Source organism: Triturus cristatus, chromosome 6 (assembly GCF_964204655.1).
Source record: "Triturus cristatus chromosome 6, aTriCri1.1, whole genome shotgun sequence".
Taxonomy (NCBI): Eukaryota; Metazoa; Chordata; class Amphibia; order Caudata; family Salamandridae; genus Triturus; species Triturus cristatus.
This window is the reverse complement of record NC_140589.1, coordinates 1,004,947,518-1,004,973,503: the sequence shown is the minus strand read 5'-3', so window position 1 is coordinate 1,004,973,503 and position 25,986 is coordinate 1,004,947,518. Positions and strand designations below refer to the sequence as shown.

Sequence of the window (25,986 nt, the reverse complement as noted above, 5' to 3'; positions counted from 1 at the left end):
CATGGTGTGTAGACAATATGTTCAGTAATCTCAACCATTAGGACATATGTTAACTGGAAACCAGACAAATAGGCTTTCAAGATTTCATAGAGTCAAACATTGTATGGAATGATTAGGACCAAAAAGTGGAGGTTTTGTCCTCTCTGAGTGATTTAAACTAGGTCTTCCCCAGGACCGAACAAACAGGAAACATAAGAACTGTCAGTAACCACAACCCACATGGCAACACCAAGAGTTAGCTAATAAAGATATGTGCTCATCTGACCTGACTATTTGTATGGTATCCAATGAACATATGTCCTAATGGTTGGGACCTCTGTACATAATGTCTGTGCCCATGAGGCAGTAGGTGGTGTGGAGGGGGGGGACAATGCCCCTACATGTGGCACACTGGAGCCACACATCTCTCCATGCACTCCTTTGCTGTTTTAACATAGCCTTTAGATTCAAAGAAAAAGGCAAAGTAATAGCAGGCAGTTAGCCCATAGGCTGCATAGAGAAATCACAACAGAATAAAACTGGCACTATGCCTTTATGACCTTCAAGACCTCCATGCTCCCATCATGTTTCACAGGTGACAGGTCAGGTCTTTTTTACGGCGTATCATCATATGTAGTAATAACAAGGAGGTAGAGTGTTACTATAACAAAGGTATTCATCCGGGGGGGGGGGGGCGGATTGGTTGCTTATGACTTTGATAAGTATACCCCTGGAAGAGAACTAGGATTACAGGTAAGTAATTTATCCTTCTCCTCCAGGGGACACTCACCAATAGTCATAAGCACTGAATAGAATAGCAAGCCCATCACCAGAATCCTGCGGACGAACACCATCAAAGTTAAAAACACCCCAAGGACAATTTACCCAAACAGGTTCCTTAAAGAGGCTTGCCCAAACTGAGCATTCACCTGAGTGTCAGAGCATAAACAATAGTGGCGAGCAAAAGTGTGTACTGATCGGCATGGGTCAGCTTTACATATCTCTGCAATAGGCACATTTCTGAGGTGGGCCATAGTGGAGGCCTTTCCCCTGGTGGAATGAGCCTTTTGGTCTACCAGGGAGTTGTTTGTTAGCTAACTAGCAAGGCAGGTAATGCACAAGACTATCCATTAAGAGATGGTCTGTTTAGAAGATGGAAAACCAGTGTGCATGGGAACATAATTACGAACAAATGGCCTAATTTCATTAAGCCTTTGTTTTTGTCTAGGCAGACTTTCAGAACCATTTTGAGGTCTAGAGAATGTAACGCCCTCTCAGGAGGGGTGGAAGCGTTCGGGAAGAAGGTAGGAAGTGTACAAGCCTGGTTAATATGAAAATCAGAAACAACCTTAGGCAGGAAACTAAGGTGAGTTCTAAACACCACCCTGTTTTGAGTGGAAACTGAGCTAAAGTTCTTTACAAAACAGAGCTTGTATATTGGTAACTCTGCAATCAGAGGTAATTACCACTATGAGAGCAGTCTTCCACGTCAAATGCTGCAGGGACGCTTTATGTATGGGTCTGAAGGGGGGCCCATCAATTTAGAAAGGACCACATTAAGCTCCCAAAGATGGGAGGGAGACCCAATCGAAGGATAGACCGTCTTTAACCCTTCAAGGAAGTCTTTAACCACAGGCATCTGAAAAAAGGGAACCTGCGTGGGTGATTTTATTTATGCTGTAATGGCCACCAAATGAACCTATATAGAGGTAAACTGAAGGCCCAATTACCCACATACAATAGATAGTGAAGGATAGCCTGTTCCTGCCCTAGAATGGGATACCGGCCATTGGTGGTGCACCATATGTAAAACAGCTTCCATTTGAAAGTGTATGACTTCCTTGTAGATGGCCTCCTCTTTCAGAATGTTCATACAGTCCGAAGGGAGACCTTTATGTCCATATTGGAGGACCTTAGGAGCCATTCGTCAATCTCAGAGATGGAAGGTTGGGATGGAACACTCTGTCTCTGAGTTTGGATAGTAGGTCCCGACTGCACGGCAACCTCCTGTGTGGGGTCTCAGATAGGGGAAGAAGGTCCTGATATCACCACTGGCGAGGCCACGTGAGTGCACCAGGATCATCCTGGTCTTGGCACTGTAGAACTAGTTGATTACCAGAGGAATGAGTGGAGCAGTGTCTCTGACTAGTTGATCAAAAGTGCATTCCCTCATGAGTCTGGTTGGTGAAACCTGGATGCGAAGACGCAGCATTTTGCGGTTGTTGCATCAGCAAACAGATCGATGTTTAGAACTCCTATTCGTTGGAAGATGTCCAGTGCGACCTCATCATTTAGCACCCAGATGTGAGCTTCAATTAAGTTGCGATTGTGGGAGTCTGCATGAACATTGAGAGTGCCTGGGAGATGGATCGCAGATATGATCAACTTTCTCACCAGCAGCCATTTCCATACAGTTTGGGCCTCTTGCAAAAAAGGATCTTGACCTTGTTCCCCCCGTTCGTTCAGGTAATACATGGTTGTGGTGTTGTCTATCTAAATTATTAGGGAAAGTGCCTGGATGGACGGGAAGAATGACTTGAGCACTAGATGTACTGCTCTTAGTTCCAACATATTGATGTGATACCCTTTCATCGTTTCTGACCACAATCTCTGAACTTGGAGAGGGCCCATGTGGGCTCCCCAGCCCTGAAGATACGCGTCTGTGATGAACATCTGGCTGGGGAGGTCCTGATGGAAAGGGACTCCTTTCAACAAGTGAGAATGTTTCATCCACCATCATAGTGAATCATTGGCCATCTGAAGCAGTGTCACTGTGTCTTCCCAGCAGTTCGAGATCTGTGACCACTGATCCTCTAATGCCTGCTGGAGGGGTCGCATTTGCAGTCTGACATTGGAGACAATGAAGATGCAGGACGCCATGGAGCCCAAAGAGAGGATACCTGCCCGACTGTGGGGTGCAGAGTGCGGAGGAGAGTGTGACACTCGCTAATTATTGAGGATAACCTCTCCCCCAAAAGGACACACTTGCATTTGTGGTATCCAGTGTAGCACCTAGGTAGTGAATCCCTTGAGTAGGGTTGAGAATCGATTTTTTTTGTAGTAGACCTGTAGGCCCAAATGGCCTAGCACCTGAATGCAGCATTGAAGTAGTTTGTGCAGAAGAGAAGATGATGAGTTTTTCAGCAACCAGTCGTCCAGGTACAGATAGAAAAAAATCTTCTGTTTGTATAGAAAAGCTGCTACAACCGCCATGCATTTTGAGAACGTGTGAGGCACTGATTTGAGCCCAAATGGGAGGAACTTGTACTGGAAGTGCTCCGATGCTATCGAAAACCGTAAGACATTCCGATGTTTTTTGAAAATCGGTACATGAAAATATGCATCCTGAAGGTCAATGGCGTACATCCAGTCCCCTTGATAGAGCTGGGAAAAAATGTGGTGCATTGTCAGCATCCAAAACCTCTCTTTGCGGATGAACTTGTGTAAGAGTCTTAAATTGAGTATGGGTCTGTACTCCCCGGTTGGACCCTACTTTAATACCTGGAAGTAGCAGGAGTAATTCCATGCCATTGTTGGGGAGAAGGAACTTTCTCTATGGCTTCTTTTTGTAGCAGAATAGTTACCTCCATCTGAAGTGAATGCTGTTGATGGACAGATGTTCCCAGAGTTGGAACCGTCGGTGTGGAGCCTTGAATCTGATCAAGTAACCATTCTGCACAATATTGAGGACCCATTTGTCTCTTGTGATCTTTTCCACTCGTCCAGGTGAGTCTTGATACTCCCTCCCACGGGAGTGGGAAACAGGGATAGGGGAAGCAGATGTTCATTACTTTGACGGTGGTTTAGAACAGATGGGTGCCAGTCTGGATGCTCCTTTTCCTCATCCTGGCCGACGCTGATGGTAATGCAACCTGGATTGATGCTGTTGTTGTGTCAACTTGTCAGGGGATTGAACTCTCTGCTGAAAATGACGATGGTCTTAAGGTCGGCATCTGAGCTGGAAGTCTTTAGGTTTTTCAGAACCAACTGCCTTCAGGGTGTCTAGCTCTGACTTCATCTTAGCCATCTCATCATCGGCATGCATGCCGAACAAGAAGTTACCACTGAAGGGGAAGTTTATGATCCTGCTCTGAGCTTTTGGCTTGAGTCCCATGAGTCCCAGCCAGGAGTAACATCTAGTGCAGATGCCATGGGGGTACTCATGTGCTGCTAGGTCCGAAGCATCAGCTGCCGCATTGATAATCTGATTTGCTACCAAGTCGCCCTCTTGTAAAATTTCCTGGAAGTCTTGTTGATCTTCCTTGGGTAGTCATACCTCCCTAGAGGCGCAGAGGCATTGGCGACCTTCATATAAGCCACAGAGGTATTTCACATCTTTTTTTCCTAGGGAGCCCATTTGCTTACTCTCCTTTTTGGGTGGAACTGAAGAGGAGGAGTCTTCTGAATGTGCCTTTCTGGCCTCTGCCACTATTACTGAGTAGGGTGGCAGATCTACTCTTAGAAACAGTGATTCCTGATCTGGCGCTTTGTATTTTTTACCAATGCGTGGTGGTGCAGACCCTACCGCAGCTGATGTCAGAAAAGTTTGTAGAGCTGGGTAAAGCAGGCCAGGGACCAGAGGGAGCATAGACCTTGCGGAAGACCTGTGATGCAGTGTCTCGAATATAACAGATGCCAATGTTGTTGGTGTAGGCATCTCAATGTTAAATTCATGGTATCTCTGCTCAGGACCTCATTGAAGGTGACAATATTGTCCACTGGTGACACTCTGACTGGAGGAGTCACCAACAGAGCCGGTGAATAGTCACAAACAGAATATCTTGATGATGATGATGATGTAGACCATGAGGGCGATCTACGTTTGTGTCTTCGAGACCTGGACGAACGAGTGGTGAGAAAGAGACAGTCGGAGAGGTGTTCTGGATTGTGATCTTCTTGCCGAAGGAGACCTTGTTCTCCTTACAGATCTATGTGGAGATCTATTAACAGCCGTCGTTAGTGATGGAGTACCAGCGGAGACACTGAAAGGAGAGTAGGTTTGTGAAAAATCTAACCCTGGACTTCTCTGAGGAACTCTCCACTCTTTAGTACTCTGCAGCCAACGCAGCAAAAAAGTAACCAGTGGTATTTGCTTCGCTGGAACCGGAGAGCCCTCGAACGTAATCTGTACAATTCTGATGCCTGGGGAGTAAGAAGTTTCTTCCAACACCGGCCGTCTAGATTTCCACGTCTATCTGTGTCCTCCCTGTACTTCTGTCAACAGCGAGGGAAGCCTCGAGGTCGTAATGGCTGTTGACTTCGCTGGGTTTCTCAAAGGTGAAACCGTCACCCTCTGTCTCTTCACCAGAGGTAAGAGTTGCGGAGAGGTAAGTCTCGACGTCGGGCCTCTCAATGCTAAATGTCCTCTTGGCATTGGTGGTATCGACTGCGATGCTCTTGACGTCAATAGTTTATACCATGACCTTGGCGGGGTTGTCAACGTCGACAATCTGCGTCTGTATGACGGCAAGGCACTCAACATCGACCGTCTATGTTCTGACAGCAGTGGAGTTCTCGAGGCTGACCGTAGCTGCCTCTGGGTTTTTGCTAGATGGCAATGCGGATAAGTTCTCGACATTGACCAAGCCTACTTTTCGATGTCTACTTATGCTTTGTCAGTTGAGATGACTATTCTACACATTCCGAACCTGGCGCCAAAGCGGACAGTCTCGACGTCGACTTGGTCTTCGTCATCGGAGGTGGCACTGATCGTCTTGACAATGATTTGTCCCTCATCATCGCCGTATGCTGCAGATGCCTTTCTGATGTTGTTCTTCACGCCAACCGGAAGCAAACAAGTATTTGTCTCGAGGGCGAGCTCTTTTCTCTCGACAGCGAGGAAGAGCGATGCTTCCTTTTCTCTGTTATACCCCTGTGCTCAGATCCTTTATGAGTGGAGGGCTCTTTGAAAGGTTGATTGCTTTCAAGGTCACTTGTGGATCTCACCTTTCCTCTCTCCCGCAAGGCATGCAGCTTGATCCTCATGTCACGTAGAGCCCTCTTGGAAAAGTACTGGAAGTAGTGACAGTTATTTGGATTGTGGGAAGATGGTAAACACAAAATACAGACCGAGTGTGGATCAGATTTAGACATCTTCCCTCCACAAAAAGACATTTATTGAATAATGCTGGCATATCTGACAAAATATTTTCTCAAAATAGTCAGAAAACAAGCTAAAAAGATAGCCAGTAGTCGAAAACGTCAAATGAATTCAAGAAGAAATTTCTAGAAAACTATTTTTGACAGAAAAGACAAAAACTGATAAGCTCAATGCTCTAGGTCCTCACAGAAGGAGTCGTAAAAAAGACCTGACCTAACTGTCACCTATGGGGCATGATGGGTGCATTGAGGTCTTGGAGGTGTTAAAGGCATGGTGCCAGTTTTATTCTGTTGTGATTTATCTTTGCAGCCTATGGGCTAGCTACCTGCTATTACTTTGCTTTTTTCTTTGAAAATAAAGGCTATGTTAAAGCATCAAAGGAGTGCATGTTTTATGTTGCAGAAATGCTAAATAGATATGTTTAAATGAAAAATCCGATGCAATTTTGGCATTTTAGCCTATTTGATGGGTTAGGCTGCATGTTTGTATATACATATATATGTGCGTATGTTTGAAATTACTATTATGCATTTAAAGCTTTTTGTTAAATATATATAAATATATATATATATATATATATATTTTGAATGCGCTCCGGGGTCCCCGCGCATGGACTACTGAGGACTGTCCCCTGAAAGAGAAGATGGCGTTCATGTACTTGTGTCCAGAGATGAGAAAGGGTTTTATGAGAAAAAACATGAGGCTCCGCTTGGACCGATTCTGTGAGGAAATAGCACAGTGGAGGAAACTCCTGCTGCCCTTGTTAGGACAAAAAGCACTCTTCAAGATGAGGGAATTCTCCAGATTCTTGTACGCACTACAAAATCTCACAAATTGTGTTCCTGATACTTAAAAAAAATATATATATGAACGAGAACCAATAAAAAGAAAAAAAAGACTGGCTTAATGTGAGGAAATGGGGTGTTATATACGGTGTGGTTGCACGACATCACCGTATAATACACTTACCAACCCCTTAAGGTCCAGTACGTTTCGCCTGCCAAACCCTCAGCTCAACTCCGGGTAGTTGTGCCACTGAGCAGCAAACCTTACACCGAGGAACTAGTGTAAAGCATTTAAAAAGCACCATAACAATTACAGAAGAATTTGACGCAACACTCAAGAAATCAACACCAATATATAAAAATAGATTGTATTTTAATATGATTTAGACATTAGAACGAAAAAGATACACAAGAGGGTAACTGAGATATGGATGTTACAAGTAATATTAAATCAAAGCATTTTTACTCAACCGTGAACAAGCCATGGCAACTTCAACAAATTTGACACTTAGAAAGGTTTTCAAGGAAAACTTGGCTAAGTGTTAATGAGGTCAGGTATAAGCACACTGGGTGACCAATCCCATCTGGGAGCTAGTCAGAGGGACGGTAAGGTCCCTAGAAACAGTTACCTCTACAGAAGAAGTGGTGTTCAAGTACTTCCAGGCACTTTAGCCGCGTTGTGATGGATTCCTATGAAGTGTTCCTGATGCAAGGGATGAAGGATGCTGAAGATTCTCCAAGGATGCTGTGGGTGTGACATGGTTGATGGGGGTCTTCTTGCAGGGATTCCTTGGTCTACGAAGATGGTGGGGGTCATGGTGGCAGGGTCGATGTCTCATGATGTACTCTCCGATCTGTCCAAAATCTACTTGCCACTGGACTACCGGTCACTCGGTATCAAGGTCACAGGTCAATCCTTTTTGGGTCATTAATCCACCTTATAAGGCTCCCAGCAACTCTCAGACAGCACTACTGGGCTCAGTGAACTTTGGTGCAACTCTGTGCGTCGGGTCTTGCTCCTTGGTGCTGCACAGCGGCAGTGGTAGCGGCTTGAAGACTTTGTGCTACAATATTGCCCCAGCAGGCTTCTTATTCTGCTGTGGCCCTGTGCTGCACACAGGAGGCCAGTTGTGAGAAGTTGGCCTGGCATATGCTGTTCCTAGTTATAGGGACAACTTGCACCAGTCCAATTCGACTCTTATTGATAATAGGTTTAAGACAACCTTTAAAGAAAGCTATCCTAGTGGTAGCTGTGGAGAGCAGCCTTCAGGCTAAGTCTTGAAGGAGTGTTAAGCTTATTGTTTTACCATAATAACCTCTCGAATAACCAAATGAAAGAGTAGCCCACACAGGTATATATATAAAATATATGTATTTATTCTAGACAGAATCCCACAGTCACTTTATGTGACTAGTGGCAAAGTTACACTTCAAACAAGCATTTATAAACACAATAAATAGCACAGAAATCAATGGGCCCCAGGGGGGGACCAAACCATATACTAAAATAGTGGTATAAGAACCACGACAATTCTACAGGCAATGCCTAGGGCATTCAGGATCGCTTGCCCATTCAGAATCCACCCACAGTTATGAGGAAGGGGACCCACGGGAGACGCGTGCAGTGCAAAGAGCTGCTATCGGGATCTCAATGTTAGCCTATGGAGAATGTCGCCGTTTGAAATAAACAGTTTAAAAATACTTCTAGCAGGAGTACAAAGTTAAAACTTTAGACTTAAGCTTTTGAGATGCCCACAACCACGAGAGTACCGAGGTACCACTGTTACCTGCCCCAGGCAAGCCGGGTGCATAGGTCGTTTCTGCTGTCGGGTCGCGGGCGGATTTTCAATGGGAAAATAGTCAAAAGTTCTGCTAGCCAAAAGCGTCGATGATGCCGTGAAGATCAAATATGTGAAGAATGTAGAGAAGAACCTGAAAGCAGAGGGGACAGAGTCTGGGTCACGGCAAAGTGACCAGGAGGCTCAAAGCAAAGAGCCCTTCGATGTCGGGTGCTTCAGGTGGAAAGTGGTGTAGCTTGGATCTGCAGCCACGGGCTCCGGGAGGCTTCAAGGAAGGCCAGCTTCAGGAGGGCGACAGTCCCACGTCGGATGAGGGTCGCTGCGGTGTTAGTGTCCGGAATGAATCCACTAAGCCTTGGCAACCGCAACCCATGAAGAATGAACAAATCTGCTACAGTGCAGACCCACGAGGTCTGGGAGAGGTCTCCCTCGAGGAGACTGTAGAGCAGGCCTGGAGCAACCAGGGGAACTCTTGTTTTCAAAGATAGACCTCCGCTAGGGCCCACAAGTCGAGAGACAAGGGACCGCGGGAGGCGGCAATTTGGCGTGCGTAAAAGGGCACCCACGGGCCACCGGAGAGGGCTAGGGCGCTGGTCTTTGGCACAAATGCTGTAGAGTGGTTGGCTCAAAAACGGGCCAAAGCACAACTTCCCCACTGGTCAGGGTCGTGTGCTATGCAAGAGGTGGCCGGTGTCCTGGGTATTGGGGATCTCGGCACCCACGCGGTCCACGGTGCCCAAACTCGTTGAGCACACTCACTGGCCTCTGGGATGCGCTGGAAACCCACCTCAAGGGTGCTGGAAGTCGTCGAAGTCCGTTGGAGCAGCGAGGTTTCAACCGGGTCACTTGCAGTGTTTCAGGTGCCTGCCAAGCAAGGGGATAACTCCTTTATCCCAAGGGAGATTTCTTCCGTCAGCTGGGCAGCAGCTCGTCGAAGGTCGGTTCTGTAAAGTTCCAAATTAATCTGAGGCTCTGGGGCCATGTTATTCACCTTTATCCCCAAGATTAGGGGAGTGTCCAGAGTAGTGTCCACCAATGAGTGGTGAGGCGGGAAAGGGTGGCTACAACCTTTCCCCTTTGTGTGTTTCCCGCCTGGGCGAGGGGCAGGATGCCCCTGAACCGGTTCCAAGCGGTGTATGCAGAATTAGGTCTCTGCAGCTGCCTACGTGCAACTCTGAAAGGACATTTGGTGCACCCACCCTGTTCCAATCCACATTATCCTGTCTGGGGAGATGCTAGCACCTCCCTGCCACAGGAGCCCTATTGTCCAGCTGGCGAGGCTGGGGTTTTCCCCAGCAACAGCCAGCCAGGGTCGTGTAGGTGGCGGGTAGTAGCCATTTTGTGAAACTTGTGCACTTTTAAATTGGTGTCTAAATTCTGCCGCTTTTCCCATATCGCCCCTCTATCAGGGGGGAATCGTACCCTCATGCCCATGGCTGGACTGGGGGTATGATTCCTACATGTTTGACACCAAACACAATATGGTTCTGTGTAGCCATTCTCGAGTTATCGCGATAGACTCATAATGCGGTTAAGAGTATATGGTATGACTACACTACAAACAACCCAGTAACGATTTTAAGAAGGTTGCAGAGAGGCCCTCCTCATGTAGGGGTCCCCCCTCACACACACCTCAGCACCCTGCCCTGTAGGATTACCAAGGCCTGCTATAGGGGTGACCTAAGAGAGTATATGTGTTGTAATGTGGTGGGATATAGGATACCTATACCCCTGTAAGGGGTGCTAGCACCACCTTACCCAGACTACAGTAGTGGTCTGGTGGTGTCCGTTTGTATGGCTGCCCCAGGGTGGCACAATAAGTTCTGCAGCCCTGGTAGGCCTACTGGGGGACCCATGCCCTGGGTACCTAGGGTACCATCTACAAGGGACTGGTAGGGCATGCCCAGCATCCAATTAAGTTTGTACCTAGAGTACTCACATCAGTTTTAGGGAGAAAGCAGATAGGCTGGGGTCCTGGATAGCAGGATCCCAGCCAGACTAGTCAAAAACCACTCAAATTCCAGGCAAAAAGATGGGGGCAACCATTAGTCAGATTCCACCTTCCTACACCAGTCAACTTGGAGTGTCTTAGCTTTGCTATGCTCTGAAGATGGATTATCCCTTGAGCAGGATATGGCAGGCACAGTCCCTTCCTATGCTAGCCACCAGGTGCATCCTCTCTTTGTTGGTCCCTCAGTTCAGCAGGGCAGTCCTCCTTCGGTTCTTCTTCCAGTCGATAGAGATCTGATGTTTGGGTCAAAGGGGAGCCTGTTTTATGCTCAGAAAACTACTCCAGGGCATGATGCGGTAGTTAATGAGCTACCATGTTCCCTCCCACCTAGTGACCACAACCTGAGGAGTGTTGCATCTGGCTATTCCAGGATGCACTATTCTGCCCACTCCCAAGATGGCGAGAGCCCTCTTTCAGTGTTCAGAACTCCCTGAGCCACCCCTGGGGTGTCAGTACCTGGGGATCCATGCCCCTGGGGAATCCAGTTTTTACAACTGGTTTCCCCTCTCTGCTCCCCATGCCAGCCTGTCTTCCTAAGCAATGCGTCAGCCCTACCCCCTAGTGTTACATATCTGCCCTTCAAAGGCAGCCTCGCCTTCAAAGCCTACCATTTGGGGCTAACACCCAAGTGGCTTTCTGCAGGGGGGGGCAACACCTCCCTGGCCTGCAATCCCTCATTGCTCTCCTTCCTGAGAGTTGCTGGCATGTATCTCCAGGAGGGTAGAACGCTGTCTTGTGGAACCGGCTCCATGTGTGCTAGGAAAGCCACAGGAGTTTTAAAGGCAACAAGGTGGCAGCTTTGTAAAAGCTGCACACTGCAACTAGTTACATTAATTTCGACTTGAGATACAAGTCGGGCTTAATGTATTGAACTGTTTGATATCTTGTAGTGGCCACTTTGGTCTCACCGTTCAGGAGTTAGCACAGCTGAGGGGTCAGCGTGTAATCCTGTACTCGCCAAATGAGCGACCAAGTCTTTCCACAGTAAAAGGCAAATGCTACTTACCAGTATGCATCTGTTCTTGGCATGTAGAGCTGCAGACCTACACACTGTGCATAGATCGCCATCTGCTGTTGGGCCCAGATGTTTGCAGTTGTTTTTCCTCTTGGAAAGTCTTTGGAAGTCACGAGGTATGTGACTCCTCCTTTGGATCGTATTGCGCATGGGCTTCGGCTCCATCCTCAGATTGTTTTTCGCCAGCAGGGAAATGATGGAGCGTAGTAATAAGCAGTGAAGATGCCCATGTATGCTGTATCTAAATAAGATAAACTGGAACAGATAAAGGTAGCCGGGGAGGCGGGTGGGCGTGTGTAGATCTGCAGCTCTACATGCCAAGAACAGATGCATACTGGTTAGTAGCATTTGCCGTTCGAGGTATATGAGCTGCAGATTACACACTGTGCATAGATTATATAGCAGTACTCGCTCCTAGTGGCCACCACCAGTATCTGTTGCAGTGGTTTGAAACAGTGTTTTGAGTACAGCCTGGCCCACACTGGCTTGTTGCTTAGTTTGCACATCTACACAATAGTGTTTAGTGAAAGTGTGCGGTGTAGACCATGTAGCTGCTTTGCAGATATCATCTAAGGGGATGTTCCCTAAGAATTCCATGGAAGCCCCTATTTTACGTGTAGAGTGGGCTTTAGGGGGAACAGATAGCGTTCGTTTTGCTTTGTGGTAGCAAATCTGTATGCATTTGACAATCCACCTAGCTATCCCAGATTTGGAGATGGGGTTGCCTTTGTGTGGTGGTGAGAAAGGCATGAACAGTTGTTTGGTCTTACAAAAGGGTTGTGTTCTCTCGATGTAGAAGAGTAAGGCTTGTTTGACATCTAATGTGTGGAGAGTCCTTTCTGCAACGGTCTGTGGCTGCGAGAAGAATACGGGTAGTTCCACAGATTGGTTTAGGTGAAAGGGAGAAATGACTTTAGGGAGGAATTTTGGATTAGTGTGGAGAACAACCTTGTTATGCTGCATTTGCAGAAAAGGTTCTTGAATGGTGAGTGCTTGTATCTCACTGACCCTTCTGAGGGAAGTGATGGCTACAAGAAAAGCAGTTTTCCATGTTAGGAATGGAAGTTCACATTTGTGTAGAGGTTCAAAGGAGGCCCCATTAGTCTTGTGAGAACGATGTTTAGGTTCCACACAGGTGAGGGTGGCACTCTGGGGGGAATTATTCTTTTGAGGCCTTCCATGAAGGCTTTTATGGCAGGTACTCTAAAGAGTGATAGATGTTGCCTGTTTTGTAGATAAGCTGCTATGGCTGCAAGGTGCAGTCTAATAGACGTGTAGGCTAGATTGCATCTTTGTAGGTGTAGTAAATAGCCTATGATGTGTTGAATGGACATATCTAGGGGATTGAAGTTATTGTTGTGACAATAGATCACAAAGCATTTCCACTTGGCTGCGTAGCAAGCTCTAGTGGTAGGTCGTCTAGCTTCTCTAATGACGTTCATACAGTCTGGGGGGAGATTCAGATAACCGAATTCTAGGATTTCAGGAGCCAGATCGCAAGGTTGAGCTGAGCTGGGTCCGGGTGCCTGATCTCTCCATGGTTCTGGGTTAAGAGGCGTGGAGAGAGGTGTAACTTTTGGTGCGGTACTACAGATATTTCCAGCAGTGTGGTGTACCACGGTTGTCTGGCCCAAGTTGGAGCTACTAGGATGAGAGTGAGAGAGTGTTGTTGTAGTTTGCGCACCACTAATGGAATGAGTGGGAGAGGCGGAAAAGCGTACGCAAATTTGCCTGACCAGTTCATCCATATCGCATTGCCTTTGGACAATGGGTGTGGATACCTGGCGGCGAAGCTTGGGCATTTGGCGTTTTCGTGGGTGGCGAAGAGGTCTATCTGTGGATGCCCCCACAGTTGAAAGTACGGGTGAAGAACTTACGGATGGAGTTCCCACTCATGGATCTGTTGTGTTTGTCTGCTCAGCAGATCGGCCATAGTGTTTTGGACTCCTGGGACATGTTGGGCTAGGAGAAAGATTTTTTGGGGTGTGGCCCATCTCCATATGCTCTGTGCTAGCTGAGAGAGTTGCGGAGAGTGTGTGCCTCCTTGTTTTTGTATATAGTACATGGCTGTCATGTTGTCCGTGCGGACTAGGACTGCCTTGCCTGAGATCTGTGTTTGAAAGGATTTTAGGGCTAAGAATATGGCTAGTAACTCCAGATGGTTGATGTGGAGTAACTTTTGTTGAGGTGTCCACCTGCCCTGCATGGTGTGATGTAGTAGGTGAGCTCCCCAGCCGGAGAGCGATGCGTCCGCTGTCAGTACTATCTGAGGAACCGGGTCCAGGAACGGTCGCCCTTTGGAAAGGTTTTTGGTGGTCCACCACTGCAGAGAGCGATGGGCACGACCGTCTACCAACACCAGATCTGTTAATTGACCCTGGGCCTGGTTCCATTGGCGCGCTAAGCACTCTTGGAGAGGACGCATTTGGAGTCTTGCGTGAGGTACTATGAATATGCAAGAGGCCATCATTCCTATTAGTTGCATGAACACTCGAGCTGGAAGAGAGTGTTCCTGCTGAATTTTGGCGCGTAGAGCCTGAATGCTTGCTATCCTGGCAGGACTGGGGTAGGCTAGCGCTTTTGAGGTGTCTATGGTGGCACCGAGGTATTGTTTTACGTGGGACGGTTGCAGATGGGACTTTGTGTGGTTTACTGTGAAGCCCAGTTCGTGAAGTAGCTGGATAGTGGCGTGAGTTGTACACACTGGTTGTATGAGCTGGCTTTTATTAGCCAGTCGTCTAGGTATGGGAAGACGTGGGTGTGTTGTCTTCGCAGATGTGCTACCACTACTGCTAGGCACTTGGTAAAAACTCGCGGTGCTGTGGTAACTCCGAATGGGAGCACTTTGAATTGATAGTGTTGACCGTCCACTACAAACATGAGAAACTTTCTGTGAGATTTGTGAACGGGAATGTGGAAATAGGCGTCCTTGAGGTCTAGGGTGGCAAGGAAGTCGTTTTGGGAGAGCTGGGGAAATACCTGCTGGAGTGTGACCATGTGGAAATGGTCTGAGTGTATATAGTGGTTTAGGGGTCTGAGGTCCAAGATGGGCCGTAGATTGTCGTCTCTTTTTGGTATGAGAAAATATAGGGAGTAAACTCCCATATTTTGTTGGTGGGCAGGAACTAGTTCTATCGCACTCTTTTGTAGGAGGCAGATGACCTCCTGCTTTAGAAGAGAAAAATGTTCTTGTGACATTGGGCGTTGTTTGGGTGGAATGTTTGGGGGGGGTAGAAGTTAGTTTGAGGCAGTAGCCTGACCGAATTATCTGTGTTACCCATTTGTCTGAAGTGATAGTAGTCCAGACCGGAAGGAAATTGTGGAGTCTGCCCCCGACTGGAGTGGAATGATCTGGGGGGAGTGGAGGGAAGTCATTGGGCAGGGGTGGAGGCAGAGCGGGAGGTGTTAGGTTTGCCTCTACCTTTATTGTTGTTACCCCTGTAGCCGCCTCTCTGGTAACCCCTAGTGAAGGTGGATTGGGTAGGGGCTTTATAGGAAGTGGAGGCGCTGTCTGAGGAGTAGCCTCTGGAGGTGTTTCGAAAGGAAGAGAGGCGAAAGGAGCAACTGGGAGTGTGCGACTGTAAGGCTCCCATAGACTTTGCAGTATCGGTGTCCTTTCTCATTTTTTCTAGGGCAACGTCAACGTTTGGGCCAAACAGATGTTCCTGGTCAAAGGGATGGTTCAGGATTGAAGCCTGCACCTCGGGTTTGAAACCTGAAATACGTAGCCAGGCATGCCTACGGAGGAGGACGCTGGTGTTAATTGCCCTAGAGGCGGTGTCAGCTACATCTAGGGCGCAGCGAATGGAGGTGTTGGTAATAGTTTTACCCTCCCGGATTAGCACGTTGGCTCTATTCTTGTATTTGTCAGGGAGGTGTTGCATTATGGATTCTAGTTCGTCATAATGTGCCCTGTCATTTCTTGACAAAAGCGCTTGTGTGTTTGCGATGCGCCATATGTTGGCCGCCTGGGATGCAGTGCGCTTGCCAGAGGCGTCTAGGAGATTGGACTCCTTATCAGGTGGTGGTGCTTCGCCTGATGTCTGGGAGTTTGCACGCTTTCTTGCAGTGGAGACTACCAGGGAGTCTAGTGGTGCGGGCCCTCTGATGTAGGTGGGTCTGTAGGGGCTGCCTTATACTTCTTCTCGATGCGAGGGTTGATGACTCTGGCCCTGACCGGGTCTTTAAAGACCTCCGGCGCGTGCTTTGTAACCCCTTTAAGCATGGGCAAGATGGAAGTGGTCTTGTGTGTAGTGTCAAAGGTATCTAGGAGGAAGTCCTCCTCCACGGGGTCTGTATGGAGATCAACTCCGTGGTAGTGTGCAGCCCTATGGAGTAGTTGGTTAAACCCTATTGTGTCTTCCGGGGGGACGGTCTTGAAGGGTAAAGGTCGTCCTGCAGGACGTTAGGGACGTCTGGAATGTTGTAGTCGTCCCATGGGTCTGGTGAGCCTGTAGGAGTGGGGTCCCCTGTGGGCTGGTCATGGGGCCCGTCCCCTGTGTCATCGTAGACATCGTCATCATCCTCATCCGGATAGGGTGGGGGGGAATGATGAGGTGGGGGAGGTGGAGGAGAAGGAGGAGGTGGAGGAGGGGGTGAAGGTATTCTCAAAGGGGAGGTAGCAAAGTCTCTTCTCTTTGGAGGTGGAGCTGGGGAAGGCTAGTCCAGCGGTCTCTTTTTGATTCTGAGCATCAAATGTTCAGTGTTAGGGTCTTTGACAAGTGTTTTTGTAGTGGATCGGGCCAAAATGGTTCCTCTGTGAGTGGCCGATCTGTCGGCGCCGAAGGTGTCGGAGCCGTAGTTTTTTTAGTCTTGGAGTCGGCATTGGTTCGTTGTTTTGAACTGTGCGGCTTAGAAATGTCCGGTTGTTTCCTCGGCTCCGAGATGCCTTTCGCCTTCGAGGTGTGTGTTTCGAGGGTCTTTGGTTTTTTGCTCGGCTCTGGGGATGGTGTCGGTACCGAGGAGCTAGTGCCAGTTTTCGGCGCCGAGTGGTTCGGTGTGGAGCTCGGCGCGGAGGAGGAGGAGGCCATTTTCTTTTTCGGCGCCGGTGCGGAGGAGTGTTTGTCGGCACCGACGGCAGGCTGGCTCGAGCCCGAGCCGCCAGAAGGCTTGGTGGGCTTCTTAACCGGGCCCGAAAGCGGGGTGTGGGAAGCAGTGTCTTTGGTCGTGCCTAGGCCCGAGGGCGAAGGCGTGACCGAAGCCTTTTTCGGTGCCGTCGAGGGTGGGGGTCGATGTTAGTACTCACGCCCCTCGGTGCCGGAGTGATGTCCTCATCATCTGAGTCGTCGGCTTCGGAGGCGCTGACGAGGCCCTCTTCGGTGTGCTGCTCTTCTGGGACATCGACGCCTTCTCCGAAGATGTCATCGGGGATTGCTGTCGACGAGTGTGCCATGGTTCTCCTTGCCCTTAGGTCCCGAATGGTCTTCTTCGACCGGAAGGATTTGCATGCCGGACAGTCTCGAGCCTCGTGTTCTGGGGAGAGGCAGAGGTCGCACACCTCATGGAGATCGGTGTGGGGAAACTTGGACCCACATCGAGGACACTTCTTAAATGGAGTCCTTTCCATCAGCCAGGACCGGAGCTTAGGTAGACCCGAAGGCCTTCGTCGACGATCGGAATCGAAGACTTCGAACGATGAGATTCGTGCCGAGTTTTGGAGATCGCAATCGAAACAATACCTCGGAAAGGGAAGGATTGCGTGCAGATCAGAAGAACTGAAAACAGTTCGGAACCGGAGCGCGAAGAACACATCCGAGCCCGATGGCGGAAAAAAACAATCTGAGGATGGAGCCGAAGCCCATGCGCAATACGATCCAAAGGAGGAGTCACATGCCTCGTGACTTCCAAAGACTTTCCAAGAGGAAAAACAACTGCAAACATCCGGGCCCGACACCAGATGGCGATCTATGCACAGTGTATAATCTGCAGCTCATATGCCTCGAACATTGCGTTTTTGCGTGTTTACTGTCAGGGCATGTAAACTACATGTCCTGCCCGTGTTATATGTTGCACCCTGCCTTAGGACTCAGTAGGCTTGGCAGAGGGGTGACTTACACAGATGTATTGGGGAAAAAGTGGCTTTGCCATTGCTTCCAATGGCAAAATTGGCTAGCAGTGCACGACTGCTCTGGCGGTCTGCAGTGGCAGACTAGGAGACTCGTTTTACTTGGGGGAACTGCCAGGGTGGCACAACCAATGCTGCAAGCCCAGGGGGAATCTCTCAAACTTACATGCCCTGGGTACCAGAGTACCATATACTAGGGACTTACAGATAAATTAGCCATTTCCAATTGGGTACAGCCAATTCGACATATATTTTAGGGTCAGGGCACTGGCACCGAGGTCTGATTAGCAGGCCTCACAGCACTCTCAGAGTCTAAAAACCAGCAGCTTCAGTCAAACAACTTGAGGGTGACCACACAAAAAGAGGAATTTCTTTACAGTTAAGTAGATTGAAAAGTTGCAAGTACTGTCATTCTTTGGAATGGAAATCCCACATGAGAAACCAAATTATAGATTATAACCTACATGAAAGAAGTTGCCATGGTTTCCGGTTCTAAAGTATGGACTTTATTGGGGCAAGGAGGCAAAGTTTTGCTCACAAATGAATATGGAGTGTGATATATATAAAAAAAAACTTTTTTATATCTATACAAATGTGCCACACGATCAACAAATATGTCAAACAAGGCAAGAATATTAGTACAACCCACTAGAAAGCAGTCTTCTGTCAAGAAAAATAGTGTCCCAAGCCTCATGTGTCACTCATTAAATGCAGAATATCAAAGCTCAGATTCGTTTGTGATGTTAAAGGTTAAGTGGGAAAGAGTAGTTAGGGGCATAGAAGAAGAGGACTGGCTGGAAGAGCTGGCATACCACAAAGGAGAGGCAATTAGGGCAGGATCCAGTCTTATCCAATTAAAAATCCTTCATAGGATGTATTATTCTTGAACAAAGACCTCTGGCTCTGCAAACGTGTCGACATGGTATAGAGAATGTGAGCAAGAGAGCACATTCTATCATACCTAGTGGCAGCATGCCAAGATACAAATACTTTGGAGTAAGATGAAGGAGACGTTGCATAATTTTGTGGGCATCCCACTAAAGCTATCACCTAGTTCTGACCATGTAGGGTATTTGGGGCGATATGGAGACTGCATAGTACTTAAACCTTTGTGGATGTCATGCTTGTTGTGGTCAGGAGAGACAATGTCCTGAAGTGGGGTTGAAGGTTGTCTCAGATATTTAAAATCTTGTTTACAAACCTCAACTCAAGTACGGAAGCAGAAAGACAACTTTGAAAATATGTGGGGGTGTGGAGTTGTCACAGTGGTCTGTATTGAGGAATATATATAAATGCAGATTGTTAGAATGTGGATGAGGAATTGGAAGCAGGGGAAATCTACTCAAACTGTATTTCGTAAATGAAAAGTAAAGCCTAGTTGCAAATGAATTCTTTGTTATGAATTTATTTAATTTGTTTCAGCAAAAGCACATATATTTTTCGTTTCAAGAGCACTAGGGGTGGGGGAACAACATTTAGAATTAAAAATAACTAAAATGAAAACAATTGCTTCAACTGTATGAAGCTATTAAAGATGTATTTAGATAAAAGCTACACTGTAGAATTTCTTGTTCCACAGAAACGTATCTCATTCCTTGTATCTGAGAACGTGGCACTTTCTCGTATCGCAACCATATTTCTTTTCATTGTGACTTTTCCACATTAACTGGTGAAAAATGGACGGACTCACGTTGCAGTCATGAATCCAAAGAGTAACTTCATCATCAGCAATATCCTTGTTAGTGGCAGTCTTCAGCAGCTCATTGGTTCTCTCCTCGTGCTGGTGGACTGTGGCTGAACACTGGCTGCAATAGTCTTTGTACCTCTTCCAGAGCTGCAGCAGAGCTTTGCTTGCATGCAACTGCTCTGCAATCTCTTCCAGCAAGTTATTCCACCTTCCAATTACAATTGAGAACTCAGTTCAGCAAAATATATTAAATTAAACTGCATTGCATGAAAAAACTAACATTTCCACATCAATAATTTAAAAAACAGTTTATAGAGACATGATACTGCAGAACATTACTTTAGATGAGTGTATGGCTCCTCATACAACCCCTTCTGGCAATAGTTACAGATCATAAACCCTAATGATGGTGAAGTGTTGCAACACAATATTTACATGTCAATAAACTTTTAGCATAGAAAAACATTCCACCAATCTGCGCGTGGCATCATTCATTAAGTAATCTAACAACAACTTTACTGGGGATATCAACCTACCAGGAACTGACTTTAACACGACCACGAAGAATGCTCTCTCAAGAAATCCTCAGTGTAAAACACCATTGAGTCCATGGTCGATTGGGCTGACTGACATTCTATGCAACGTAAAATGGCCATTATACTCTACCTGCCAAAACATGACTTTGTGAGGATGATTACAATGTCCCACATTGTGTTTTGTTCATGTTAATAATTTATGGGGCTTGTTCAAGTCGTTTTTTAGGTACTAAAAGGTTGAAAAAGTACACAAAATGACAAACCTTTTATAAGTGTCTGTCTTCAAAAAAGCCAATGATCACATCATTACACTGTTGCAGCCGTTGCCACTTTCAATACAGAGACATTTGCCACTGTGATGAGACAATGATGGGCACGGTGTTGCAATACAAAAATTGTTATACGTCCGGATCATAATAGGCATTACGAAATATTGCCCCAATTGTTGAAAATATGGTAATTTATAAACATACATATCTGTATAGTTCTTTAATCCTTTCCAACAAGCTATAAAAAACAAACACAATCACTGATTTTGTGGGTTTAAGTCTGCACATGTCCAAAAAAAACATGATATAAAGGCTGACACACAGTGAAGTCAGAGTCTTAGGAAGGTCAGTAGGAACAGGTGCTGAAAAAATACATACACACAGTAGAAACATGTTCTTTACCTTAAGTTCACTTCCTTTAATGTATTAGTGAGTGTTTCAGTCACCGGAGGGTGACATTCTTTCACAAGCTGATTGGTCATTCTACCAAACTTCTGCAAACCATCCTCTTGTTTTTCAAGCTCATCATGTAGACTCTGCACAAAGTTATGGAAAAATAGTAAAGAGCTTTAGTGAAATTGGCCTCCATAGCTCCTTTACTTCCAACACTGCAAACAAAACTAAATATACGTGTTTTGAGTTAGCCCACGCTGTTCAGGTGTTCATAGGGTTTTATGTCAGATTATCTAAGTCAGAAATATCACCCAACACAAATATTGTGGCCTAAATACAATTTACAAAAATATTGGTGAATTTCTAATCTTAACTCAAATGGGGAGTATTGTTTTACACTATTTAGGACATAATATTTATGTCAGACAATATTCTTACTACAATATTTTGACATTTCTAGTTTATTATAGCAATTTATTTACAATATGCCTTCTACATCAAGTATTTCTCTACATCCAGCAGCTCCAACCTACTGTTTGCTTGTTTAGACTTTAAATCATGGTTCAGGCTCACCAAATCACTCATTCTGAGTACCTGAGTGTGGTAATGCTGAATAGAGAATTACCATTATCAAGGAATTTGGTTTTTCCAGCATGATTGGTGAATCATGACGAGCTTCAAATGTCAGAATGAGGAATAATACAGTAATCAGAGAGTACAAATGCATTTTTTCTTCTGTTCTTCATACATTTTACCTCAAATGTAAATTTCATGTTTTACCAGGCAAATCGGTGCAGGTAAAATAGCCTTTTCTGTGAGGTATTGTTTGCCCAAGACGTAAGCCCAAATCAACTGAATGTTCAATTGAGAAATTAATTTTGGCCAAAGGTGCAGAGAACACATAAAGGCACCACTGACGTCAGCAAACGTGTTTCCATTAAAAAGAGGATTAGACCTTAAAGGTATTTTTAGATGCCTCAACAGGATAGTAGACACCACTGTGGAATTATAGTTAGGTCAGTCTCTCCATAGGAAGAGCTTTTTTTTAGTTTGCAAATAACTTTAGTGCAAGTTGATGAATCTTCATGAACCTTTCCCCAAAAAAGAGTACATCCACCCCAGCTCCTTCCTGTAAAGTTTTAGGGTGATCCATCAAGCGGGGCTGAGAAAAGGGAAAGGGTGGCTCATAAAACGCATTTTCCCCATGCTATTTCCATAGGGAAATTTAAACTTTGCAACAGCCAAAATGAATGAACGGAGTTACACCAAATTTGGCAGAAAGCTAGACATTTACCCGGAAAGTGTGCTTTTTTGTCATTTACAGTAAATCCGCTCAGTAGTTTTTGAGAAATTAATGTTCGGAAATCTATAGATATACTGACAGTAGGACTGGATCAAGCATTCTGATTGACTCAGGGAGGAGGCTTTTTGGAGCAAGCACTCTGATAGGACTGGCTGCAACATGAACAGAAATGTTGCAGCCTCCGTTACAGGACTGAGTGACTTTGGGCCTGTGTCCTGAAAATGATTTAAAAAACAAACAAACAGCATAGCGGCACAATAGGTTGGTTATGATAATAAGATCTTACTATTTTTTTAAAAGTAGAAATTCTTTTAAAAAAATACAAAGGTGAACAACAAACAGACAAAGTGAAGTTATAGTTGGGTAAGTTAATAATATCTTACATTACACTAAAAAAAGCTTCAGACGTACACTGAAAAATAATGTTTAAAGTGATGTTATAATTAGATGAACATGTCAGATGAAAGTGAAAACTTTCAACTAAAAAAACTTAGAAATTCACCTCTTATAGTTTACTGAGCGTGTACCCCCGCAATTATTTGCTTATGAACTCAAAGAAAGCCCCGCTCATGACATGTTCAATGACATCTTTGATGACATCAACGAAAATGTCTCATATTACATCATTGATGACAACACTGACATAAGTCAAGTACTGCTTTTATTCATTTCAGGTTGGCTTGGCGGGTATCCAAAGATGTTATAATGCACCTGGAGCAGTAAAAGGCTTTTTTCATATTTCAGCTCAGCATGGATGGCACCAGCTAATCCTATGCTTAAAGACTTTGCTTTAAAAATGGCAAGAGAGTTTGTCACTTTTCTAGCTTGGAGTGGATGGCACAATACTTAATCAATGCTTAAAAACTCTACTAGACAAACAGAAATTGTAAGTGTGCAGTTTTGTTGTGCCAGTGGTTTTGTAGAGTGCTCCATATAAAGGAGCTGCTCTGCAGCTAAACTTTACGAATTACCAAAGCTCCCTACTTTTTTACATTTTCACACAACTATAGGGAGGTGTTTAAGCAGGGTACGGGGTGCACTAGTCATAGTTAGCTCAGTAAACTATAACTGGTGCATTTCTGTTTTCTTTTGCATTTAAAACATGAAGATATTACTGACATTTTCACCTAATTATAGGGTCACTTTAACCTATATATATATATATATATATCCAAAAATCTCAATTGCAACAACTTCTGAAAAGAAGCAGGTATGGACTCCAGATATTGCAGTGCCAAACTATGAGTTTATGTAAAAGTTAATGAATATTATCCATGACGCGTTTCAGCCACATCAAATGGTCTTGATCACATGATCGCTCCACAACATTTCCTGAATTTAAATCTAGATGTCACGTGATTCACTCCTACATATAACAAAATAGCAACTGAGGACAGACTATCTGTGAAACGTACCTTCAGACCATCGCCACAAGTGTACTAATATACACATTGCAAACACTGCCATATTATAAATTTTTTTATTTTTTATTTATCAGAGTACTGTAACCATTAGTGCTGGTAAAGTTCAATTAAGACTTCTCAATATACCAGGAGGCAAATGCTCCACCTCATTCCCAATTGTATAGAAACTTCACAACAATATATACATCCTCAAATTTCTTATTTTCTAAATCAAATACTAATACAATCCATATTGAAATGTACTATAACAAATCTGTGCAAATCCACCTACTATACAGTACTGTGTTGTTCATAAATATAAATATTTTAGTTTAAAAATACAAATATAGCAATGAACATAGCAATAATTAAAGTACAATGCAAGTCGGTCATTCATCATCTTGTTTATAATATACCAGCCTAAATGCTTAATAAGGGACGACTAATTCCACTAGTAATAATCATAATGTCAGTTGTCCTTTTGTAGATCAAAAATTATCTTAAAGTGCCTAAATAGTAAAGTGCCGGAATATGCAAAAAGTGCAAAGTGCTTTACAGTACTAGAGAGAAGATCAACGGTAGAAAGAGTTACCTGATAGTTTGACAATACATATATGTCTACATACCCACTATCTCACATTAATCATTCTTTGCGGGAGTGCCTTGCATAGTTTGATGCATAGCTTGTAGCTTTGAAAACTGATCTAAAGTATAATGCAGAATCTCAGGGGATAATGGGTCATGTCTGGAACAGAAACATAATCATAAATGATACACAAAGAATTTATTACAAAATTCATAAAAAATTGTGTACATCGTCGCTAGTGTTAAGGCCATTGGGTGTCTTAGTGTCAAGTTCCAAAATGAATTTAGACTCCAGCTGATGTAAAAATGTTTCTCTATTGCCACCTCTCCTTTGGAGCCTGAACTGCTCCAATAACAAAATACTTGATACAAGTAAGATTGCTGTCATGTGTATTCTTGAAGTGGCATGCCACTGGGTAAGTTGGAGCTGAATTGACAATAGCTCTCAAATGTTGTAAGATCCTCACATGCACCTGCAGTTTAGTGCTGCCCACATAACGCAGGTGCATTTGAGGACATACTCTGCAAATTCAGTTCTACAATCATAAAATCCTTTTAACTCAATAGGTATGAAACTAAAAGCTGTTACATAAGTGGACATATTGACCCCAAATTTACAGGCCCGACATGAACTGCATTTGTAAAAAACGTTTTCTGGAGAAAGCCAATTGGTCTTCAGATCCAGCTCAGGGCTGCTCCTAACTAACACTTCTCTCATTGAAGGTGCCCACCGAAAAGTAAAAATGAGTTTCTTAGGTAACATTTGACCCAAAATAGTATCAGTGAGCACAGTAGGCCATTGTTGGGTAATGATGGCTCTGATATTCTTCTCTTGTCTGCTGTAAGAAGTAATAAGCCTAGCACTAGACTCTGTGTTTTGTTTCTTAGAGTTAACAATTTGCCATGGGGAATCCACATTATCAATAGGAAGGGGCATTTCTTCCCTTGATCTCATGGTATCTTTAATCATAGCTTGAGATATTACTCTTGCATCAGAACCACACTGTAGAAATCCAATTTTGGCTTCTTGTTGATAATGTGCAAGATCCTTTGCTGAGCTACACACCCACCGAATTCTTAAAAATTCCCCATAGGGGTATACTCTTGATCAAATGTTTGGGGTGGAAGCTCGAAGCGTGCAATGTCGAGTTCCCTGCTGTATCTTTCCGAAATTAAGTTTCTAATTTCCCTTTCTGAACATATACATGCACATCTAAAGAATCTATGGCATGTTTATCATATATATGCGCAAAGGGTAAGTTTATTGTGAATCAGACCAAATTGAGTGTCAGGTATCAGTGGTATCACCTAAAAATTGTGAAACAAAGCTCTTCTATATTGTTAGATAAAGCAAGCATTACTGAAATTTAACACATCTCAGTGGTGTGGTTGTCAATGCAGTTTTCCCAATATTAAGCCTTTAAACTCTGCTCAAGTCATGCCTAACCAAGACTCAGACAGGAAGCAAAATAGAAGCATCCATGTAATTTTTCACATTTTACCTTGCTGATGTTTCCGTTACACATTCTACAGCCATTGCTAATTGTCCATGCAATAACATTAAAGTAACCCAACATTATCACACTAACTTGACTTACAAACTGATCTTGAATCTTTCAGTCTTTCTACTTGCTTATCTACCATTCACAAACGGTGTATGATCATTATGGTTACCTGCAGGACTCTGCAACCAAAAGTCCCTTTTTATATTCTATACTCAATAGAATTGATGTTATTCTTTGCCCTGCACAGATATCGCCCACCAAGGACTTAATGTTTCAATTTCTCTGACATACACAGTCACCTTTTCGCGTCAACTGTCCAACTGACAGTGACAAATGTCATCTGACAAGTTTTATTGCAACCCCACCCCTTTCTTACAGTGTTCCAACTCTAGTATCTATGTCCCTAACCATGCGTAATACCTCTTCTTATGTCTACATTAACAGACATTGATCAAAGACATCTTAGCTGATTTTCACACTATGAAGCAAACTTTTATGAACCTAATCTCTCTTTATAATTCCCACTTTTTATGTGAGCCCAAAATGGCACGT

The 25,986-nt window shown here is 44.9% G+C and overlaps 1 protein-coding gene across 1 annotated transcript in view; it reads right to left on the bottom strand.

Moving 5' to 3' along the window:
- Positions 1-25,986, bottom strand: part of SYNE1 (spectrin repeat containing nuclear envelope protein 1) — a 1,959,630-nt gene that overhangs the window by 376,944 nt on the left and 1,556,700 nt on the right. The window contains exons 117-118 of the mRNA XM_085611789.1: positions 20,648-20,781; positions 19,444-19,648 (exon numbers count right to left, since the gene is read on the bottom strand). Of these exons, the coding sequence (XP_085467915.1) occupies positions 19,444-19,648; positions 20,648-20,781 (339 nt within the window). The remainder of the gene's footprint in view (positions 1-19,443; positions 19,649-20,647; positions 20,782-25,986) is intronic.